Source organism: Lactuca sativa, chromosome 7, assembly GCF_002870075.4.
Source record: "Lactuca sativa cultivar Salinas chromosome 7, Lsat_Salinas_v11, whole genome shotgun sequence".
NCBI classification, from domain to species: Eukaryota; Viridiplantae; Streptophyta; class Magnoliopsida; order Asterales; family Asteraceae; genus Lactuca; species Lactuca sativa.
The window spans coordinates 83,428,556-83,449,875 of record NC_056629.2 but is presented as its reverse complement, the minus strand read 5'-3'; the positions used below and the strand labels follow the sequence as shown (position 1 = coordinate 83,449,875).

At 34.6% G+C, this 21,320-nt stretch overlaps 1 protein-coding gene across 1 annotated transcript; it reads left to right on the top strand.

Moving 5' to 3' along the window:
• The first annotated feature begins 3,313 nt into the window (after nt 1–3,313).
• Nucleotides 3,314–11,307, top strand: LOC111887653 (cadmium/zinc-transporting ATPase HMA3). Its single transcript, XM_042896606.2, has 9 exons — nt 3,314–3,599; nt 5,848–6,105; nt 6,271–6,368; nt 6,472–6,727; nt 6,889–7,026; nt 7,109–7,427; nt 7,499–7,701; nt 7,808–8,004; nt 8,077–11,307. The coding sequence occupies exons 1-9, from the start codon at nt 3,407–3,409 to the stop codon at nt 10,192–10,194; spliced, it is 3,780 nt and encodes a 1,259-aa protein (XP_042752540.1). The 5' UTR covers nt 3,314–3,406; the 3' UTR covers nt 10,195–11,307.
• The last annotated feature ends 10,013 nt before the right edge of the window (nt 11,308–21,320 follow it).

The window sequence follows — 21,320 nt, the reverse complement described above, 5'->3', positions numbered from 1 at the left end:
AGAATCGCAATTACAAACTTTCTTTCGGTTGATAAATGACCTTATTGATTTATAAATGAAATTGGTGATTACATGATGAAATATAAATGAATTGAAATCATAACTCTTGGGAGAAGACTGGAAGTCTAGAAGTTGAGTCCTCGAGTCCTATGTAAAAACAATTTAATCTTTGGCCTTTTCTCTTTGGACTTCTGATTGGAATTTAATGTAAACTTTAGGTAATATAAAATATAAATTTATATTTCTAAAATTTATATGGGGCGGGTTATAAACGGAGCGGATCGGTGATGATCCATACCCGACTCTTTTAATAAAAGGGCTAGTGGGTACGGGTTGTTAACGGGTAAACGGATAAAAAACTATGCTCCAAACCCATATAATTGTTAAGGGTTTGGATCAGATCAGCGTCAAAACCCGCTCCATTGTCTGGCCTAGCCATGGAAATCCACTTTCCCCCTTTTTATTTATAATAACGATGGAAGGATTGAACCATTCCATCAAGAACGCTAGAGAGATAGGTTTGTTAGCTGGTTTAAAGCTACCTGTAAATGGTCCCACTCTCTCCCATATGTTCTATGTAGATGAGACATTTTTTTGGGAGATTGGGATCGGTCTAGTATAAAGAATCTCTCCGCACTCTTGAAATGCTTCCACATATCCTTTGGCCTCAAGGTAAATTTCTTAAAATCCCGCCTATTTGGTGTTGGAACCTCGACTTATGAAAGTCAATCAATGGCTAGCTTATTGGGGTACGTAACGGGCTTCTTCCCGTTCACTTATATAGGGATACACACAGGGGTAAACATGGGTTTAGTTAAACATTAACAACCTATCTTGTAGAAATTCAAATCCATATTGTCTGACTGGAAAGCTAAAACACTGTCATTCGGCGGTCGTATAACCCTCATTAAATCAGTTATGAATAGCCTTCCATCATATTACTTGTCATTATTCAAGGCACCGCAGGGGATAATCGATAAATTGGAGAAAATTAGACGCAACTTCCTGTGGGGGGGGGGGGGTTGAACCGAAAAATACATTGGATTGATTGGTCGAAGATTATTGCCCCTATTGTTGTTGGCGGCCTTGGCATATCCACATTAAAACCACAAAATTTAGCCTTGTTGATTAAATAGTGGTGGAGATTAATGAACGACGATAATAGTCTATGGAAGCATGTCATCGTGAGCATTCATAACCTTGGCAAAAAGCCAGCTACCTACATTGCTAGGAAAACTTCATCTGGTGTTTGGAATAATATTCATAAAGCCACTAATGCCCTTGAGACTCTCCACATAGATTGCCTCGAGTATTTCAACCTCATACCAGGTGAAAATGTGAAAATTCTGTTTTGGAAGGATTCGTGGTGTGGAAAAATCCCATTCCAAGTCAAATATCCACATTTATATAAACTTGAAAAAGTTAAAAGTTGCTTCTTACATGAATTATTAGGCCTATACCGTGACATAGGTGACATGGAAGTGATGGGGACCTCCCAACCTTACAATTTCAGATTCTCCCTGACTCCAGATGGTATATACAAGGTGGACGACATGAGGCTTATTATAGACTCAAAATTGACATGCTATACATGCCCTACTATCTATTTGTCAAAGCTTATACCTCTCAAGGTTCGATGCTTCGTTTAGAGAGCTATGCTAGGGTGTATTCCAGTGGCAGATTCCTTAGCGAAGAGGGGAGTTCAAACTCGATATCATCACTGCCCGTTGTGTAGCAATGATTCGGAAACGAAAAACCATCTCTTTCTTCAATGTGAATATGCTCAGGAGGTTCATAACTGGATCTTCAAATGGTGCAGATTTCAGGCTAGGAGATTTAGCAATATGTTTGACTTTCTCGATTTGGTGGCTACCGGTGGAAACAGGTGTAAAAGAAGGGTGATTGGAAGTATGATTTTCTACTGTACAATTTGGTCTATTTGGCTAGCCAGGAAGGAATGATAGGGTGTTCAAAAATTCTTATACTGCCCCTATGAAAGTGGCGGATACTATTATTTCCACATCCTATAATTGGTGTAAGTATAGGAGCTCTGCGGGTTGTGGTAGTTGGATGGAGTGGTGTTATTCACCTTTTGCACATTTCTTGTAATTTGCTTGGTTGCTTTTTTCCCCTTTCCTGTTTCAAACCTTTGTTTTCTCTTTTCCACGATTTAGTTACTTGCTAATCATGGTGTTTTAATAATATTTGCCGTTTCCAAAAAAACTAAATCCAGTTTCTAACCTAAAAATCCTAAACTACATAATCGGGTTACAAATAGTATATGAATCGTTTTTTGGAAATCCTATTTAAGACTATTAATGCTGCGTTTTGCCAAATTTGATTTCGGTGTCAGGATTTAATGATTTCATATGGTTGATAAAAAAAAATAGGCTAATAAGTAAAAATCAAGGCTTCATGATCATGATGTAAGCCGTTTTTGGTCTATTAGCAACCATTTAAGGTGTCAAAATGATATCTTTTTACTTTTATGTTTAGTGCAGACGATTCTCGGCGAAGGGATCAGACCTTTCTTGGGCAGCATATCGGAATCCTTGTATCAACAAAATTTTGTTGAAGTGATGAATTAAAAAGACATTTTTTTATCGGATCAAATAAAACTTTCTTTAAATCGGTTTTCAGCATGAATTTTCAAACCCGTTCCAATTGGGTTCATTTCATATATTCGTAATCAGGTTCTAATTGGTTAGATCACATCTGATACGAAACCTAATTACATAAAAAGATTGAACTATGGTCAAAAGTTTTATTTTGAAGAATGGTTAACAATTTCCTAGTGGACAAGTTGTCTTGCCTTTTTAAGTATTTTTCTAAATCTTGGTCATTGTGTTAAACGTTACCCAATTTCTGGGCATATTTTGATTTTCTCAAAAAGATATATAATTATTTGGGACAACCGTCTCGTACAATGAGAGGATATCACGAGCCGAAGGAATAGAGAGTACAATGAGAGGTGCCCATAGCCGAATGCTATCTGCCAAGATGGTGTGCGATGGATATATAGGTTGTTTGTTTGACCGAAAGGGAAAAGAAAAGACAAAGAAAGAGTAGTGTCTTGTTTGACGTCAAACAAAGTATAATTAAACAAGTGGCATTAACAAAAGTTCCATTAAAAGTTTAAAGACACACACACAAAAAAGAGTTAGGACTGAAAGAGATAATTTTGAAAGCTATAAAGATTTTATTGTATTCGCTTTTTGTGTTTATTAAAATTCCAATGATCAAAGAAATAATGTTTGTTTAATCGACCCAATACCCTCTTCTTGCACTACAAATAAGCGTCCTTTCTTCTCACTGCATGCCATCATTGATCACTTCGTTCCTCAGTTTTCACACCTATACTCTTGCTTTCTTGCGCCCAAGAATTGGCATATTGTGAGACACAGAGATGAAGGAAGATTCGAAAAAGCATTTGGAGAAAAGCTATTTCGATGTGCTGGGTTTATGCTGTTCATCGGAGGTGTCACTGATTGAGAAGATTCTTACACCTCTTGAAGGCGTTCACAATGTCTCTGTCATCGTTCCTTCGAGAACTGTCATCGTGGTTCATGACGCCACACTCATTTCTCAGTTTCAAATCGGTAATGATCACTATCTATGTATATGCACCTGTTTGGAGATTAGTTTTAAATTGCATGTTTCAAATCTAACTTAAAGCATATCATGAGTGCGTATATAATTAATGCAAGAACTTAGATTTACCTTAAAACAATATTGTAGATATTTCCCAAACTACTGATGAACCTTCATGTTTTTCCAAATATATTTTGTGAATTGGTATGCTTACAGTCGATTTGCTAGTCCTTTGTTTGTAGGCTTCGATCTTGGAACCATATACTCTGATAATGATAACAACCAGATTTTTGGTAAAGTTGGTATTATACTCTTTCTTTACATCAAAATGGTGTTTAATTTTCACGTGTCATTTTTGATCCTTTCAATTTGGGAGTATGCATTTAGAGTTTATTTAATGGTATATATTTTAAGATTATGTTTAGTGTACTAATTAAAAATCTATTTGATACTAGCCGATAAAAAACAATGTTTGATAAATTTTAACTAATAAACTAGCTGGAACATATAAAATAACATAAAAAAATATCTAAAAAAATATTATTTATATATTGAAATAAATGTATATTTGGAAATTAAAAAAAAGTCAATAGTTTATTTTTTTAAAACCAACTTTTAAGCTATTTTTTCGTTACCAAACATAACAATTTATAGTTAGCTGTAACGCATTATACATAACGTAAATCTATTAATTATAACATATAATATATGATAGATTAATAATATTTGAATAATTTATTTGGTTATTATTATATGATAATATAATTTATAAAGTTATTCCGATAAAAAAAGCATGTAATACAAATTTACAATAAAATTGTTCTCTTTTAAAGTTCATATATTTTACAACAAAATTAATATACTGAGTAATTGTTTGGTGTAGAAAATATTACATTAAAAGTGAGATAAATATTATTTGCATTATTGCATATGGTCTAAAATAAATTTACACACACACACACACACACACACACACACACATATATATATATATATATATATATATATATATATATATATATATATATATATATATATATATATATAGACACACACATACACACACAGAGAAAAAAAAACTAGATTCAAATATAGATTGACATCTGTTGTGCGAACGTGTGGACAACACTATTCTGTGAGAATGTCAAACAAAAGTTGTTTGATAATATGGATACGTTCAATCTTACATAACTATTGTCATTATCATACATTCTCACTAATTAAATTGTCTATAAGTTTATTATAAACTTTTTATTATTATTCTCATTATGTCAGAATGTTGTCAAAATGTTTATTCAGTCGTATTCTGTAAGAATGAAAATGACTGAAAAACGATGCGTGAAAACAAACATGAATATGAATTGGTGACAATGCATGAAAATGACGATATTTTTATGAGGTTGAACGTATTCATATTACTAAACAACCTATTTTGTTAATAATTCTTATAGAATAACACTGTCCACACATTCGAACAATAGTTGTTCATCCACATTATAACCTATATATATATATATATATATATATATATATATATATATATATATATATATATATATATATATATATAATACTATCCGATTATTATTAATAACCTAACTTTTTTTTTTCAAATTACCTTTTTGTACTCAATTTTATTTATTCTTTTTTTTTTTTGAAAGAGCCAATTTTATTTAGTATTCAACATATTTTAAATTTTGTTTTTTTTTTTTTTTTTTTTTTTTTTTCAATGTACGAATTTCAGAAATGAAAGTGGTTTTCAATAGATTTCATGTTAAAATGACTTTTTATAGAATGGTGACTTATAGGCATTTTAATCTATTTCTAACGTTCTACTTATGGCTTCAAGACTTGAATACTCAAACTTTGGAGGGTCGACATCTCCCAATACCCTTCTGTCTTTTTTGAATGACAAGCATGTGCCAGGTGTACAACCGCACATGGTTGTGTTGTCTCAGGGCCCAAAAGTTTTTTTTACGTACATACCACTTATTGTTCATTGATTGAAAAATCAGTGAATAAATTCTTTTAACATATATGAATATATGTGCTCGACTTATCGTATTATTATTGAATTTTGCTTATATAAAAGAAATTGTGCTTAAGAGCCCATTTTTATTTTTGCGAACATGCTTTTAAAATCGATGGATCCGCCTAGATCAAAGACATTAAAATTACATATTTGAGATTGTTCATAATTCATATGTGATATGTGTCATGTGATAACTGTTTTCTTTTCTTTTATCCTTAATTTAGTTAAGGCGCTAAACAAAGCACGATTAGAAGCAAATGTGAGGATGAAAGGAGTTCAAAATTATGGAAATAAGTGGCCAAGCCCATACGCCGTCGGATGTGGTGTGCTGCTTTTGCTTTCATTTTTGAAATATCTTTATTCTCCATTTAAATGGTTAGCACTTGGAGCTGTCGCTGTGGGAATTATACCCTTAACTTTGAAAGCCTTTGCATCTCTACGAATTTTCAGATTCGACATCAATCTTCTCATGCTCATTGCAGGTTCAATATTATTTACTTATCTTTTTTCTTATCATACATTTATATATGTGAATGTGAAATTTTGTGATTCAAAGTAGTAATATCTTAATTTTCATATTAATCATAAGAATAAATGATTCAGATAAATAAAGTTAACTTCAAAATATCTTTTCATATTATTTGTAGTTGGAGGATCAATTGCCTTAAAGGATTATTGGGAAGCTGGCACAATTGTGTTTTTATTGATCATATCTGAATGGCTGGAGGCAAGAGCAAGTCACAAGGTGTACTATACCACCTTTTTTTCTCAAAAGCATGCAAATGATGATCGTATATATAATAAAAATCCTATTGTTTGAAAATGAACGATGGAAATTTTATATGTAGGCCACTGCTGTGATGTCATCATTGATGAGCATAGCTCCTCAAAAGGCAGTATTAGCCGACACTGGTGAAGAAGTCAACACTAGCGAAGTCAAAGTCAACACAAGGCTTGCGGTCAAAGCCGGGACCATGATCCCCATTGATGGAATAGTTGTGGAAGGGAAATGTGAAGTCGATGAGAAAACACTAACTGGTGAATCATTTCCGGTGTATAAACAAGTAGATTCCATCGTTTTTGCAGGGACACTCAATCTAAATGGTATGCCACCATTCGTATTTATATACTTAATACAGAAACAACCATTTAACACAAAAAAGTAAGAGTGTTGAATCCTAACTTTATCTATATTTGTTATCATTCTTCTAAGGTACTTTTCAGAAATCACTTACCTTGGCAACACTTTGAATGTTTTCTTCTAGGTTATATTAGTGTTAAGACTACAGCTGTAGCCGAAGCTTGTGTAGTGGCAAGAATGGCAAGGCTTGTTGAAGAGGCTCAAAACAACAAATCTAAAACTCAAAGATATGTAGACGAATTTGCCAAGTATTACACCCCAGGTATAAATATATTTCTTTTTGATTTGCAAAACAATTATTTCCAATGGACCATTAATGGTGTTTTTGTGGATTGAATTTGTAGCTGTTGTTGTGGTAGCCGCCAGCTTGGCTGCTATACCAGCTGCTATGCGAGTTCACGACCTGGAAAAATGGTATCATTTGGCATTGGTTGTTTTGGTAAGTGCATGTCCATGTGCGCTTATCTTATCAACTCCAATTGCAGCATTTTGTGCGTTGTCAAAAGCTGCTACATCTGGACTTCTTATTAAAGGTGCCGAATACCTCGAAATACTTTCTACAGTCAAATTTATTTGCTTTGATAAAACTGGGACAATCACTAGAGGAGAGTTCTCGGTCTCAGACTTCCGTCCACTCATCGACACTGACAAATTGCTCTATTGGTAAAATTAAACTTTTTAAAACTTCTTTTTTGTAAATTTCGTTCTCATTTGACAATTCTTTTGGAGTTTAGGGTTTCGAGCATAGAGAGCAAGTCTAGTCATCCAATGGCTGCATCACTTGTGGATTATGCGCAGTCTCATTCTGTCGAACCACAACCAGACAATGTGGAGGAATTCAAAGATTTTCCAGGAGAAGGAATTTACGGGAAGATTGATGGGAAAGATGTTTACATCGGAAACCAAAAGATAGGTGTTCGAGCGGGGTGTTCACAAGGTAAGAATGTGGGGTGTTCACAAGGTAAGAATGTGGGGTGTTAATAACATTTTCATGTCATTCTTAGTCTTCTTTTTCTAACTTGATCTTTGAACTATCATATTAGTTCCCACTCAAATTAATAACCAAGGAAAGTCGACTGGATATGTATTTTTGGGATCTTCACTTGCTGGGATATTTAGCCTCTCAGATTCATGTCGGATTGGAGTAAAGGAAGCGATTAAAGAACTCAAATCAATGGGAATCAAGACAACAATGCTTACGGGAGATTGTGAAGAAGCAGCCAATTTCGCACAAAACCAGGTGATTATAAAAATTATTTTTCGAAAATTATTCTTCATTTTCTTTCGACTTAATCTCTTCTTGGTTTGGCAGTTAGGGGGTGCTTTAGACATGGTCCATGCAGGGCTTCTGCCCCAAGACAAAGCCACACTCATTAAAGAAATGCAAAGGGAATCTCCGGTAGCTATGGTTGGAGACGGGATGAATGATGCTCCTGCTTTAGCAACAGCAGACATTGGGATCTCAATGGGGGTTTCAGGATCTGCGTTGGCAAACGATACTGGACATATGATTATGATGTCAAATGATATCAGAAAAATCCCGGTAGCTGTGAGGCTTGCAAAAAGAACCCGTAGAAAGATATTTGAAAACATATTTATTGCTATGGTTATCAAGGCTGTTGTAATAGCTTTAGCTATTGCAGGTCACCCGTTGGTTTGGGCCGCGGTTCTTGCTGACATGGGGACCTGCTTGGTAGTCATATTTAATAGCATGCTTCTGCTACGAGGTGTAACGTCGAGAACCATGAAAAAGAATTCTAGTTGTTTACGCAATGATTCACAATGCTTATCCAATTATAAGGTTAAAGACAAGTGTTGTGAAGCAGATGATTGTGGTTTAGAGGTTAAAAAAAATTGTTGTGATGTGGGGGGTTGCAATTTAGTTGTTAAAGACGGTTGTTGTGACGTGGATAGTTCTGGTTTAAAGGTTGGACGTAATTGTTGCAATATAGGTGGTTGTGATTCACAAGTTAAAGAAAGGGTTTGTGATGTAGGTGGGGGTGGTTTTGGTTTAGAGGTTAAAGACAAGTGTTGTGATGTAAGTGGTAGTTTTTCGAAGATTAGAGAAAGGCTTTGCAATGTGGGTAGTTATTCTTTAGAGGTAAAAGACAATTCTTGTGATGTAGGTGATCATCGCTTAGAAGTTAAAGAAAAGTGTTGTGATGTGGATGGTTGTTGCACAAAGGTTAAAAGCAGTTCTGATATGGGTGGTTATGGTTTAGAAGTTAAAGAGAAGTCTTATGATGTGGGTGCTTATTGTTTAGAGGTTAAAGACATGTGCTACAAGATGGGTGAGTGTGGTTCCGAAACTAAGGACAAGTGTTGTGATATAGGTGACTGTGGATCAGCGGCTAATAAAAAGGGTTGTGATGTGGGCGATTGTTGCTCAAAGGCTAAATACCATTTTTCTGATGTCGGTGGCAGTGGTTTAGAAGTTAAAAAGAGGTGTGGTGATGTAGGTGCTTATTATATAGAGGTTAAGGACAATTGTTATGACATGGGTGGTTGTGGTTCAAAAGTTAAAGACACATGTTGTGATGTGGGTAGTTATGGTTCGAAGCCTAAGGCAACGATTTGTGATGTAGGTGGTTGTTGTTCACAGATTAAAGACAAGTGTTTTGATGTAGGTGGTTATGGTTTAGAAGTAAAAGATAAGTGTCATGATATGGATGATTATTGTTTAGAGATTAAAGAAAATTGTTGTGATGGGGGTGATTGTCAATTAGAAGTTAAAGACGAGTGTTGGGATGTTGATGGTAATGGATCAAAGGCTAAAGAAAAAGGTTGCGATGTGGGTGGTTATTGTTTAGAGACTAAAGACAAGTGTTCGGATATGGGTTGTTGTAGATCAAAAACTAAAGGCAAGTTTCATGATGTGGGCGATGATTATTTGGAGGTTAAAGACAATTGTTGCAAAATGGGTAATTGTTGTTTAGAAGTTAAAGACAAGTCTTACAATGTGGATGGTTTTGGTTCAAAGGATAATGAAAAGTGTTGTGATATGGGTGTTGGTTATTTGGTCTCAAAGGTTAAAGATAATTGTGGTGATATGGGTGGTGGTTGTGGTTCAAAGGTTAAAGACAAGTGTTGTGATTTGAGTGGTAACTATTCAAAGGTTAGAGAAAATCATTGCAATATGGGAAGTTACTCTTTAGAGGTAAAAGACAATGTTTGTGATGTGGGTAGTCATGGTTTAGAAGTTAAAGACAAGTGTTGTAATGTGGATGATTGTTGCTTAGTGGTTAAAGACAATTGTTGTGAGATGGGTGGTTGTGGTTTAGAAGCTAAAGAGAAGTGTCATGATGTTGGTGCTTATGATTTAGAGGTTAAAAACAATTTCTACGGTATAGTTATTGGTGGTTCAGAAGTTAAAGACAAGTGTTGTGATGTGGGTGGTTGTAGTTCAAAGCCTAATAGAAAAAGGTTGTGATGTGGGAGGTTCTTACTTAGAGGCTAAAGATAATTGTTATGATGTGGGTGGTTGTGGTTTAGAAGTTAAAAAAAGTGTCGTGATGTGGGTTCTTATTATTTAGAAGGTAAAGACAATAGTTACAATATAGGTGGTTGTGTTTAAAAAGTTAAAGAAATGTTTTGTGATGTGGATAGTTTTGGTTCGGAGACTAAGGAGAAACTTAATGATGTGGGTGGATGTTGTTCACATTCTAAAGAAATTTGTTGTGATGTGGGTGATTGTTATTTAGAGGTTGAAAACAAGTATTGGGATGTGGAAGGTTGTGCTTCATAGGCTAAAGACAAAGGTTATATTGTGGGTGGTTATTATTTAGATACTAAATACAAGTGTTTTGATGTGGGTCGAAAGTTAGAGGCGAGTGTCATGATGTGGGTGATTATCATTTAAAGGTTAAAGATAATTGTTGCAAAGAAAGACGGGGTGGTTTAGAAGTTAAATACGATTGTTGTGATGCAGATGGTTTTGGTTCAATGGCTAATGACATGTATTGTGATACGGGTGGTGGTTATTTTGATTCAGATTCAACTGTTGTGATATGGGTGGTGGTTGTTGTTCAACGGTTAAAGACAAGAATTGTGGCGTAGGTAGTTGAGGTTAAGACTTTAGAGATTCAAGAGGTAAAGCTTGTGCAACAACCACATAAATAAAAGAAATTGGTACAAGAAACTAAATGTTGTAAGGGAAGAAAGGATTTGGAATCTCAGAGTTGCAGCAATCAGGTTAACGAGGAATAAGAATGCAACACTGAATATTCGTGGATCACATACGGTGATTTGAGAAAATGGTAAGAAATTGTTCAAGAGGCATGGCTTGAAAAAAAGGGAATATTGTTATTAGGTGTTCCAAGAACCTTACATATAATTGTTTCGGTACCAACTGTTTGGACGCCTATCAAAGATTATGACCGAGTAAACATTTTCCAAGATATCCTACTTATATATAAATCATGATGTAATCTTTTTTGTATTTGTATTCAAATAATGTACTCCTTGGTTTTCTCTCCAAAAAAAAAAAACAGTTAAGGATATAAAGGGGAGACTACAACATATATAAATACATACACAACAGTGTCACGCCACTAGCAAATAAAACTAACTTCGTGAATCTTGGATTTTTTATTTATTATATTCTAGTAAAAACATTCTTATTGATATTGGATTTCGTATTTATATTTAAGTAATACTATTTCAAATAATTTTAAGTGTATTGGATTATGTTTTCTTTCAACTTAAATTAATTATTATCCAGATAATTTGGCAGTTAGGGTAAGTTAGACATGGTTCGCGAAATACTTTTTGTGCAAGACAAAACCAAAATCATTAAAACAATTTACTAGGAAATTCTAGCCACTATGATTTTAGACGAGCACAACAATGATTTCAACAACATATGTTTGATTCTCTATGGGGTTTTTTGGTCTGTATTGGTAAATGAGATAAGACATGTAATTTTGATGTCAAATGATATCAAGAAAATCCTTGTAGCCGTGAGGCTTGCAAGAACCTCCAAAAAGTTATTTGAGAATATTTTCATTGTTACGGTTACCAAGGCTGCTATAATGCATTGGCTATTGTTAGTCACCTGTTTTATCAGGTCATTGTTCTTGCGCTTATGGGGAGTTTCTTGGTATTTATTACAACATGCTTATGATATAAAGTAGAACCTCGGAAACCATGAAAAATTAATCATGTTCTATAGTTAGTGTTTCATAATGTACATCTGCTTCTAAGGTTGGAGTCTTAAGGAATTGTTTTGATGTCGATATTACTTGCAATTTAGAGATTAAAGATGAGTGTAATGATGTAGCGACACTTGTACTTCAGATGTTATATACATATGTTATGTGTTATGTGTAACAGCAAATCAGTGAGCTACCATCCTAGAATGTGTGTAAGAATATTCAACCATTTATGAAAAAAAAAATTGGATAAGTTGTATGAAGCTAGTCATAGGGTGTGACTTGATAACATTCTGAAAATAAATATGCCTTCTTCCTAATGTACCTAATTTTTATATAATTTGATTTCGATTTTTTGCTTCATAAATTCAAGAAAACAGGTTGATTGGTATTACATTTGTTCTTCTGAATCTTGCTAACATGTCTACTGTTTTGTCATTAGGATGATACACTATCTAAACAAAGGAAAATGGCTAATAATCAAGCGTTGTCAACTTGTTAAAGCAGATAGGATAAGTGAGTCGAATCGACCGGAGTTTATGGGACTTCTAGAAAAAGGACTCTAATGGCATACACTACATGTCATTAAAGAGTAAAGATGACACACAAATGTGTGTTATTAAAGCCCTAGTCATAAATGAAAGATGACAGACATTTGTTTGTCATAAATTTACAACATACATTTACGACCAACATTTTTCATGTCGTAATTTTTGACCATTTTAATACATGCAATACATTCTATAACGTGACATCCCCAATTTCACGGCCCGAAAAGACCAATTTGTTTATGCTTTATTTGAAAATCAGAGTATATTTTTAAAGAAATATATTGCATAATTTGTTCTTAGAAAAACATAATAAATATATTCTAAAAGCATTTTCGAATAAATGTATTTTGTTCATATTAAAACTTTGGGATGTCATCGTCAATACTGAAATATAAGCATAAACAGACCTTGCATTTATTTACACTAGTGATCTACATCTCCTTTAATCTCTCAGTGTAAAGTAGTTTCGTATCGATACCTGTGATACAAATAAATTGAGTGGGTCAAGTTGGGAAACCTGGTGAGTACGTAGGGTTTTCAACCCACAATAATATAGTTATTATGTTTAATCATCAAACAATCAACCCAATTACCCATCTCAATTATCTTCTTTATTCTTAAGGGTCTACCATAAGAATCAGCTATTCTTCATTCATTCATTCCTAAGGAATAGGCACGAAGTCTATCGTTGCCAGGGTTTATTTAACAGACACTAAGTCCATAGTTGTCGATATTATCTATTAGGCACTAAGTCCATAGTTGCCAATGTTCATTTATGAGGCACTAAGTCCATAGTTGCCAAGGTTCATTTACAAGGCACTAAGTCCATAGCTGCCCAACTTTATCTCATTTATCAACAATATTATTTGCGGGAGTCCACTCGTAATACATGTCAATGGGTTTTTAGAGTACACCGGGTGAACATATTGTTCACAACATCTACAAGTTGCGATCTTGCTACTGTTCCACTAGACTGTCTAGAATAGTCCGTGGTTGTCATCTATACTCTGCTAGATGACAGGGCCAATGCTTGGGTAAAGGTTTCTCTCATTTTTCACCTTTCACCCTCATCTTATGATCTATATCACCTTTCGTCTCATCATCCAACTCATCTTTCATCGCACACCAACTATTTCATCTACTCATATTTATCCAACATACTTGTAGATATAAAATACATATACAGTTTAAATCATTTAAAACATATGTAAAATCGTTCATCCAACATAGATAGCAAGTATACAGATAATATGCACACATAACACGTAATTTATATAAAATACTTCATATCTATCTAGGTGTAAGGTGAAAGTAACTATGCACTCACTTGTAGCTTGCTTTGATGGAATCTAACTAGAAACGGTTAGCGGTTTGTGATCGTCGGGCTCGGGACGCGGAACGCCTTTAGCAAACGAGAGAGAGAGAGAGAGAAAGAAAGTTTAGATGTAAGGAATGAAATGGTCGAATTTGATATTTATAGGCAGTTTTTGGGCTCTCTCACATCGTGAGCCACACATTCTCACGTCGTGAGCCATGCCTGCTCACCCCGTAGAGTTGTCACTTGCGTTTATAGCTCTGAAAGGTGTCCGAATGGCTTCTCACGTCATGAGAATGATATGCTCACGTCGTGAGCTTCCAAGAGTCATCCAATAGCCTTCCCAGGTGTTCTCTAGCCTCCATTAGTGTTGGTTTGACTCCTCACGTCGTGAGTTTAGTCAGATTAGAGTTTTTGACACGTGTCATGCTTTCAGACAGTTGTATCTTCGGAAGGTTGTAACTTTTGCATACGAGCTCTATTTTTGACGTTCTTTATATCCACACGTAGGTGGAGACGTACTCTATAACTTTCATTTAGCCTAAGGCTAAAAAGTACTTTATCGTAAACTCACTTTTTATGATTCCCAGTGTCGTGCCGGTTTTGTCGTGAATTTTCGACAGGTTATAACTTCTTCGTTATAACTCGGATTTTGGCATTCTTTATATGTACGGAAACCTTGTGACATATATACTAAAACTTAGTTAAGATTATTTATTCTAAATAATCATCTATCAAAAAGTCAGTTTTTTGATGCTTATTGTCTCTAAATTGACTAGCACGAATCTGCGGACGCTACATATAACATACAATTACAACATATAATTTGTATGGTATAATGTTACATTTTTATCTAGATTTACTAATATTCAAATTAAAAACAAGCATTTATACATTTTTATCTAGATTTACTAATATTCAAATTAAAAACACGCATTTAATGTCTCTATACAAAATAAAATATTATACACAATAAATACAAAATAAATACAATCATATTGTTTGGCGTTCTTCTAAGTTAATGTCTTCCCTAATATGCAAGAGAGACTACATAGAGAGTCATAAATTCAATATTCAAGTGCCACATTTTTTGCAGGTGTGTGTTACATCTATTGTTAGAGCATCCCATATAGATTTTTCAGGGCTCTTTTGAAGAATAAACCAATATTTTTTTTTCGTTTATTTCCAAAAACTTTAAAAGAGCTACAATATCGTTTCAATTAAAGCCTCGTATACATCCTTTCATAAAGCCTTATAATAAACTAATAAATTTTTTCTTCTTGAAGCCTACAAAATTATTTTTGACGTCCACACGTCCTCCATCACAATCATTTTTTATTGATGTTAGATAAGTTTCAGAAGGGTTGTGGTGGAAATTTGGATTTCCAGTGGATCGTGTAAGAACACTTTCCGAATTGATATTTTCTACCCTATGTTTAGGTTACAAAAAATCCAATTTTGGATAATCCAAAAGGACAATTATGATTATAGGCATAGAAAACGTAATCAATATTTGCTAGAAAATATCGAGTTCATCATTATGAGCTGAAAATCGTTTTTCCTTCTGCCTTTTTTAATGAGAAAATTCTCATAAATAAAGATCAGTAACCCTACCATTATGTCGTACCGACTTATAACTCAATCTTATATATACGTGCACTTCGCACACACCGAAACATATAACATAGTATACAAATTATAAGTCCTTAGCTCACATATTAGTTCCATTCGCACAAAATGTCCGATAACACTAATATCACCAACAATTAATTTATATATAAGCCAAGCAACACTTATTAGGCCTACATGCATGTAAGCTTCTTTCTTTAATTTTGTTTTTCAAAGCTTTAACATGCACTTTTATCCTTTTCTTTTAAGGCCAAATTTCTTACCTATTTATTTTTACATATTAGTCCATATTAATATATTTTTTCATCCTTTAAAATTAATTTGGCACATCTCATGAATTGATTTTTTCCAACCAGTATAAATGGAATTTCCCTTGGTTTTTCTTTAGAATTTATTTAAAAAAATTTATTACGACTACGGTATAATATAACTTTCCACCTATGTACCGTGGCACTAGGTTTTCTCTTTGTCAAATGAAAATGACATATCTTATTAAGCTTATTATGAATTTATGATGATGTTTTGGATTATTTTGGAGGATAGAAATGTTTGTAATCATCCATAATCAACGAGACTTTATTATGGATTGAATTCTTTATGTTTTAGATTATTGTCAATGTTCTAAATAACGTAAGACGTGACTTTGGCGGCAATGTCATGTCTCAAGTTTTTATGAGCTTTGGCGAACCAGGTCGTTTGTAAGGCATGACTTAAGGCGACGATTTTATATATAATTAATATTTTATATGTATTTTCTACTATTATATATATATATATATATATATATATATATATATATATATATATATATATATATATATATATATATATATATCAACGTGAGTTCAAGTATTCAAACTAATTATTGTGTGGATGTACGAATCAATGTGAGCCAATCATTTCAAAACCAAAATAAGGCAAATTTATAATGTTATCTATTAATTAATTTTATTAATTAAATAAATATTTAATTAATCCCTTTAATTTAGGCAAGATAATTTAAGAATTAATTAAATAAGATAAAATTTTAATGTTATCTATTTATTAATTTTAGTAATCAAATCTATTTGTTCACCGAGTCCAAGGCAAACTTCAACATATTCGCCGAGTTGTTCTTCCAACTCGCCGAGTTCCTGCCCAACTTCATCCAACTCGCCGAGTCCACCCATGTGACTCGCCGAGTCGTTCTAGTTCTTAATCCATTCAGTGGCTTTTCGAGCCATGCTGGGGCTCCAAACTGTAGATCTACTCTTCCCAAGTCTATTCCTCACGTAAAGTTGCAAACTTTACGTGAAACCAAAGAGATATGAGCTTAAAACACTTTAGGGCTAGGGCTTGGGGCAAAGATGCTTCACCAACACACCAAGAACTGATACTGTAAGACTCTCTAGGCCAGAATACACTTAGATCTGATGGGATCCATCTTGAGGACGTCCAAATCCCAAAATACATCATACTAGGTCCAAAATCTCATAAAGAGGGACATGAAGAGATCTAACAAATAACAAGACAAGGAAGGAACTTGATTACCAAAATGAGTAGCAAAAGAGATGAATCTTCTGGATCCACAACCTTCCTCTTGAACCCTCAACTCCTTCTTCTCCTTCTAGGCTTCAAGAACACTTAAATCCTTCAATATTGGCTCACACACTCAAAGAGAGCACTAGGGTTTCGTGGGTTAACTTCTGGACAATGGGGGCTACAAATGAGGTTGATAGAAGGAGAATGAGATGTTTAAATAGTGCACAAAGTCCCGGATATAGGGTTTCCCAATACAGACCGGACTCGCCGAGTCCCCTTTTCCGACTCGCCGAGTCGGTTACTTACTCGATCCCTCGGATCCCGCTTCGACTCGCCGAGTTCCTCCTTGGACTCGACGAGTTGGCCCTTTAACTTAGGGTTTTCCTTTCCTTTCTTGGTCTTTCTTATTATGGGTGTTACACTTTGATCTTAAAACATACTTATGTTCAAGAAATTTACCTTGGGTGAAGTATTTCCCACCATACTTACCAAAACGGCCGAGCGAATCGGGGCACTGAAGAGCCGACAACTCATGCTGAACCACCGTTTTCTCCAGCTCCATTTGACCGGTTAACTGGTTAGCACGGACACAAGAAACGACAATTGATTTGGGCGAGCGGGAACCAAAATTGTTAAACCGAAGGGATAGTTGTGAGGGGTATGGATTAAGAAACGCCTAAGAGGACGAGCCGGAGAGGGTGGCTGTGGGGACGAGCTGGAGAGGAAGAACACATAAGATTGATTCGATTTGGCTGATTGTGTGGAGAGGAAAACCTAGAATGAAATTAGGAATTTAGAAATGAAAAATAAGAAGAAGGACACGTCCGTATTTTGATTGATGATATCAGCAAAACGATCCGAAGGTGGAGACGAAAGAGTGAAATGTAATCAAGGGTTCTTATTTCTTTATTTTAGAATTTAAGATTCTCTTTTAATAATTACTAGATTATGACCCGCGTAAAACACAGGGAGCACATAAAAAATACATATAAAAGTATAAAAAGTTGGCACAATAATTAAAAAGAAAGTAACAGAAATAGAATTAGTTTTATTGGTAACTTTGAAAAAAACAATGAAATGCTTGAATATCTATAAACGATGAAGGACCTCTTTGTAAACAACGTTTTTTGTTTTATTAGTTGGACGACCTTGTCCCATATGAATACCTTCAATATGATATCTTTTTAATTTATACTCTTCTTAGGTTCAGGAACCAATGTCAGTTGTCTTTTTTCTTTCTTGTTGATGTATCAATTAATGCAATACAAATTGGTGCTACATTTGGAGTTTTTAGTGCTACATGAGTGTTGGGCATCTTATTTTGGGAGTTTTTCGATACTGTTTTTTAGTCCAAAAGAAAAGTTCCATTTTATTTTAGAGGCAAAATTATAAAATTATTTGACCACTTCTATTTTTTATGATCATACAGATAAATGTTGACCACTTTTTTATATTATTTTACCAACTACTCAATCAATTTGAACTCTTGATAACTCACCTAATATCTTTTGACAACAACTTCTTTGTTTATTCTATGGTTTTCTACAACTAAAAACAAATACAAAAAAGAGATATATTTAACTATCATATTACTTGTTCCATCATTAACAACAAAAAAATATAGCAAGAAACATATTTGAAGATTGAATTGCTACCTGATGCAAATCGACTCCTTTTTTATTCCCTTTTTTGTTTATCTTCATCTGCTGATACCATAAAAAATGGTATTTGCAAGATGGTGTTAGATGCTCTTGAGGTACTGAGTGAATGCCAATTGACATCAAGAACACATATCATAATTGTGTTCAACAAAAATCCAAAATCAACATCAAGATAGCCCTGAAAAAAAAATAAGCACACAAAATCTATATATATATATATATATATATATATATATATATATATATATATATATATATATATATTGTAACACCGTAAATTTCAAAACAATTTTTCGCATTTTATACAAAACACAATTCATTCAATATTCATAAAAACATCATTGTTTGAAACTCAAATTAGTAGCATATAAAAATCCCAAGATCTTATAACATAAAAATCCCGTGTGTGTACTGATCAGGCCGGCGCCTTCCCGCGATCCTCACTAGTACATGAAACAAATAACACCAAACACTGTAAGCACAAAGCTTAGCGAGTTCCCCAAAATACCACACATAGCACATATTAGCCACTCGAGGCTATAACTCTGTGGGTCCGTGGACCCTACTCTTGGAACCCTTTGGTTCTAACTCTGTGAACCTTCCGGTTCCAACTCTATAAACATGCACAACATAAATCACATAGAAATAATGCAGTACAACACATAACATATATATAGCATACAAATACTCTGTCACATAACTTTGATTACCTACTCAAGGTAAAGTATAGTGAGAAGACTCACCTCGCGTATCTCGGTAACTCGTAGATCCCTGAAATCACTAGTGCTCGATCTCCCGAGCTATAGTCCTCCTATAACACAATACATCTCTAATTAACACTTTCCCAACTAGGGTTGACTAACCCTATCAAGTAACCACTGGTCAACTCTGGTCAATGGTCAACGGTCAACTCAACTCGCCGAGTCTGGCGTGGACTCGCCGAGTCTCTACGGGGACCCGATTTCCTCTGAGTCCCTTCCGACTCACCGAGTCACTCACCCGACTCGGTTACTCAACCCCTGGTTCGAAATTACTGAACAACCCGCACCAACTTTTCGAGTCTTGCAATGGACTCAGCGAGTGCATTCCATGCACAACCCCAAACGACCTTCTAAGGTCAGATCTGTTCCACTAACTCATAGATCCAATCCTTCCAAGCTTATTTATCACGTAAAGTTCATGTCTTGGCGCTCATAACACACCTAATGACTCATAAATGGTGTTTTGACCTTAAGCACAAAGATCCCAAACCAAAACCTCCATGGATTCATAAAAAGCTTGGACAAAGGGACACTCTGGACCTCCAAGGGTCCAGATCCAGAACCTAACTCGCTTAAGGGACCAAGGGAGCACTAGATCTAGCCACAAAAGGGCTCAATAAGCCCTAAATCAACATGAACATCACCTTAACAGAAAATGGTTTGAAAATAGTACCTCAAACGTGATGTTCTGGACCTCAGATCTTCAGGAAGTTGATCCTCTTGCTTCCCCTTGGCTATAGCTTCCTTTCCCTTGCTAGACAACACCTCCAAGGTCAACAATGGCTCCTTCTCTCACTCCAAATGCTCAAGCTCACTAGGGTTTCGCTCTGGGGACTGGTGAGCACAAATGACGGCCATAAGGCTCTTTAAATAGGCCCCAAACCCAAGAAATTAGGGTTTATTAAACAGCGCAGACTCGCCGAGTCCGCCAATGCGACTCGTCGAGTCCGGTCATTAGTCCGGGTGAGAAATCGCGTCTCTACTCGGCGAGTCTACGCATCAACTCGCCGTGTTCTTCCACAAAACTCAAAACAAAATGAATAAATATAATACCTGAAATTTCGGATGTTACATATATATATATATATATATATATATATATATATATATATATATATATATATGTGTGTGTGTGTGTGTGTGTGTGTGTGTGTCTATATATATATATATATATATATATATATATATATATATATATATATATATATATATATATATATGTAACATCCGAAATTTCAGGTATAATATTTATTCATTTTGTTTTGAGTTTTGTGGAAGAACTCGGCGAGTTGGTATATATATATATATATATATATATATATATATATATATATATATATATATATACAAACAGAAAATGGTGAAAAAAAATGAGGGAAAAGAAGAAAACAGTAACAAAAAATCGTATTAAAAGCAAAGCAAGAGGTTGGAGTGGTGTAGAAAACAAACCTATGAATAAATCAAAAAGACGAACGTGTTAACTGTGCGTATATATCGTCTTTCTAGTTTCTGCAACAGATAGAAAGAGGGAGGCGAAGAAGGAGCAGCGATTCCTTTAATTCCTAAAAGCAAGGGTAGAAATTAGGTTTTTTTTCATCAAAATTGAGAAATAAACACCAGAAATCGAAACATAACAAATCAATTATAAGTCGTTGTGCGGAGAAACAAATAACTGACTGAAAGAATGAGAGCCCTAAGGTGAAACGCAAGAAATATGAAGAAAGGGAAGGAGACGAAATAGATGAGTGTTTGCGGTTGTGATCATAAGATGAAAGGGATTTGAGGTTACATAAGGAGGAATCAAAGAGATAAGATTATGGATTGTCTGCGCATAAAGACATGACAAAAGAAATTATATCAGGATTCGAGGTCGTAGAAGGAAGAATCGATTGAATCGTTTTGAAAGAAGATGTAGAGATCATTGAAATTAGTGGGAGAATCTTTCTTATGTATCTTCCAGCACCATTG

Bases quoted from the DNA above. Each gene is read 5' to 3' on its own strand.
- LOC111887653 (XM_042896606.2), top strand. From the start codon at position 3,407: ATGAAGGAAGATTCGAAAAAGCATTTGGAGAAAAGCTATTTCGATGTG. The intron at 6,106-6,270 runs GTTCAATATTAT...TATTATTTGTAG, and splicing joins TCTTCTCATGCTCATTGCAG to TTGGAGGATCAATTGCCTTA. The intron at 6,369-6,471 runs GTGTACTATACC...TTTTATATGTAG, and splicing joins AGGCAAGAGCAAGTCACAAG to GCCACTGCTGTGATGTCATC.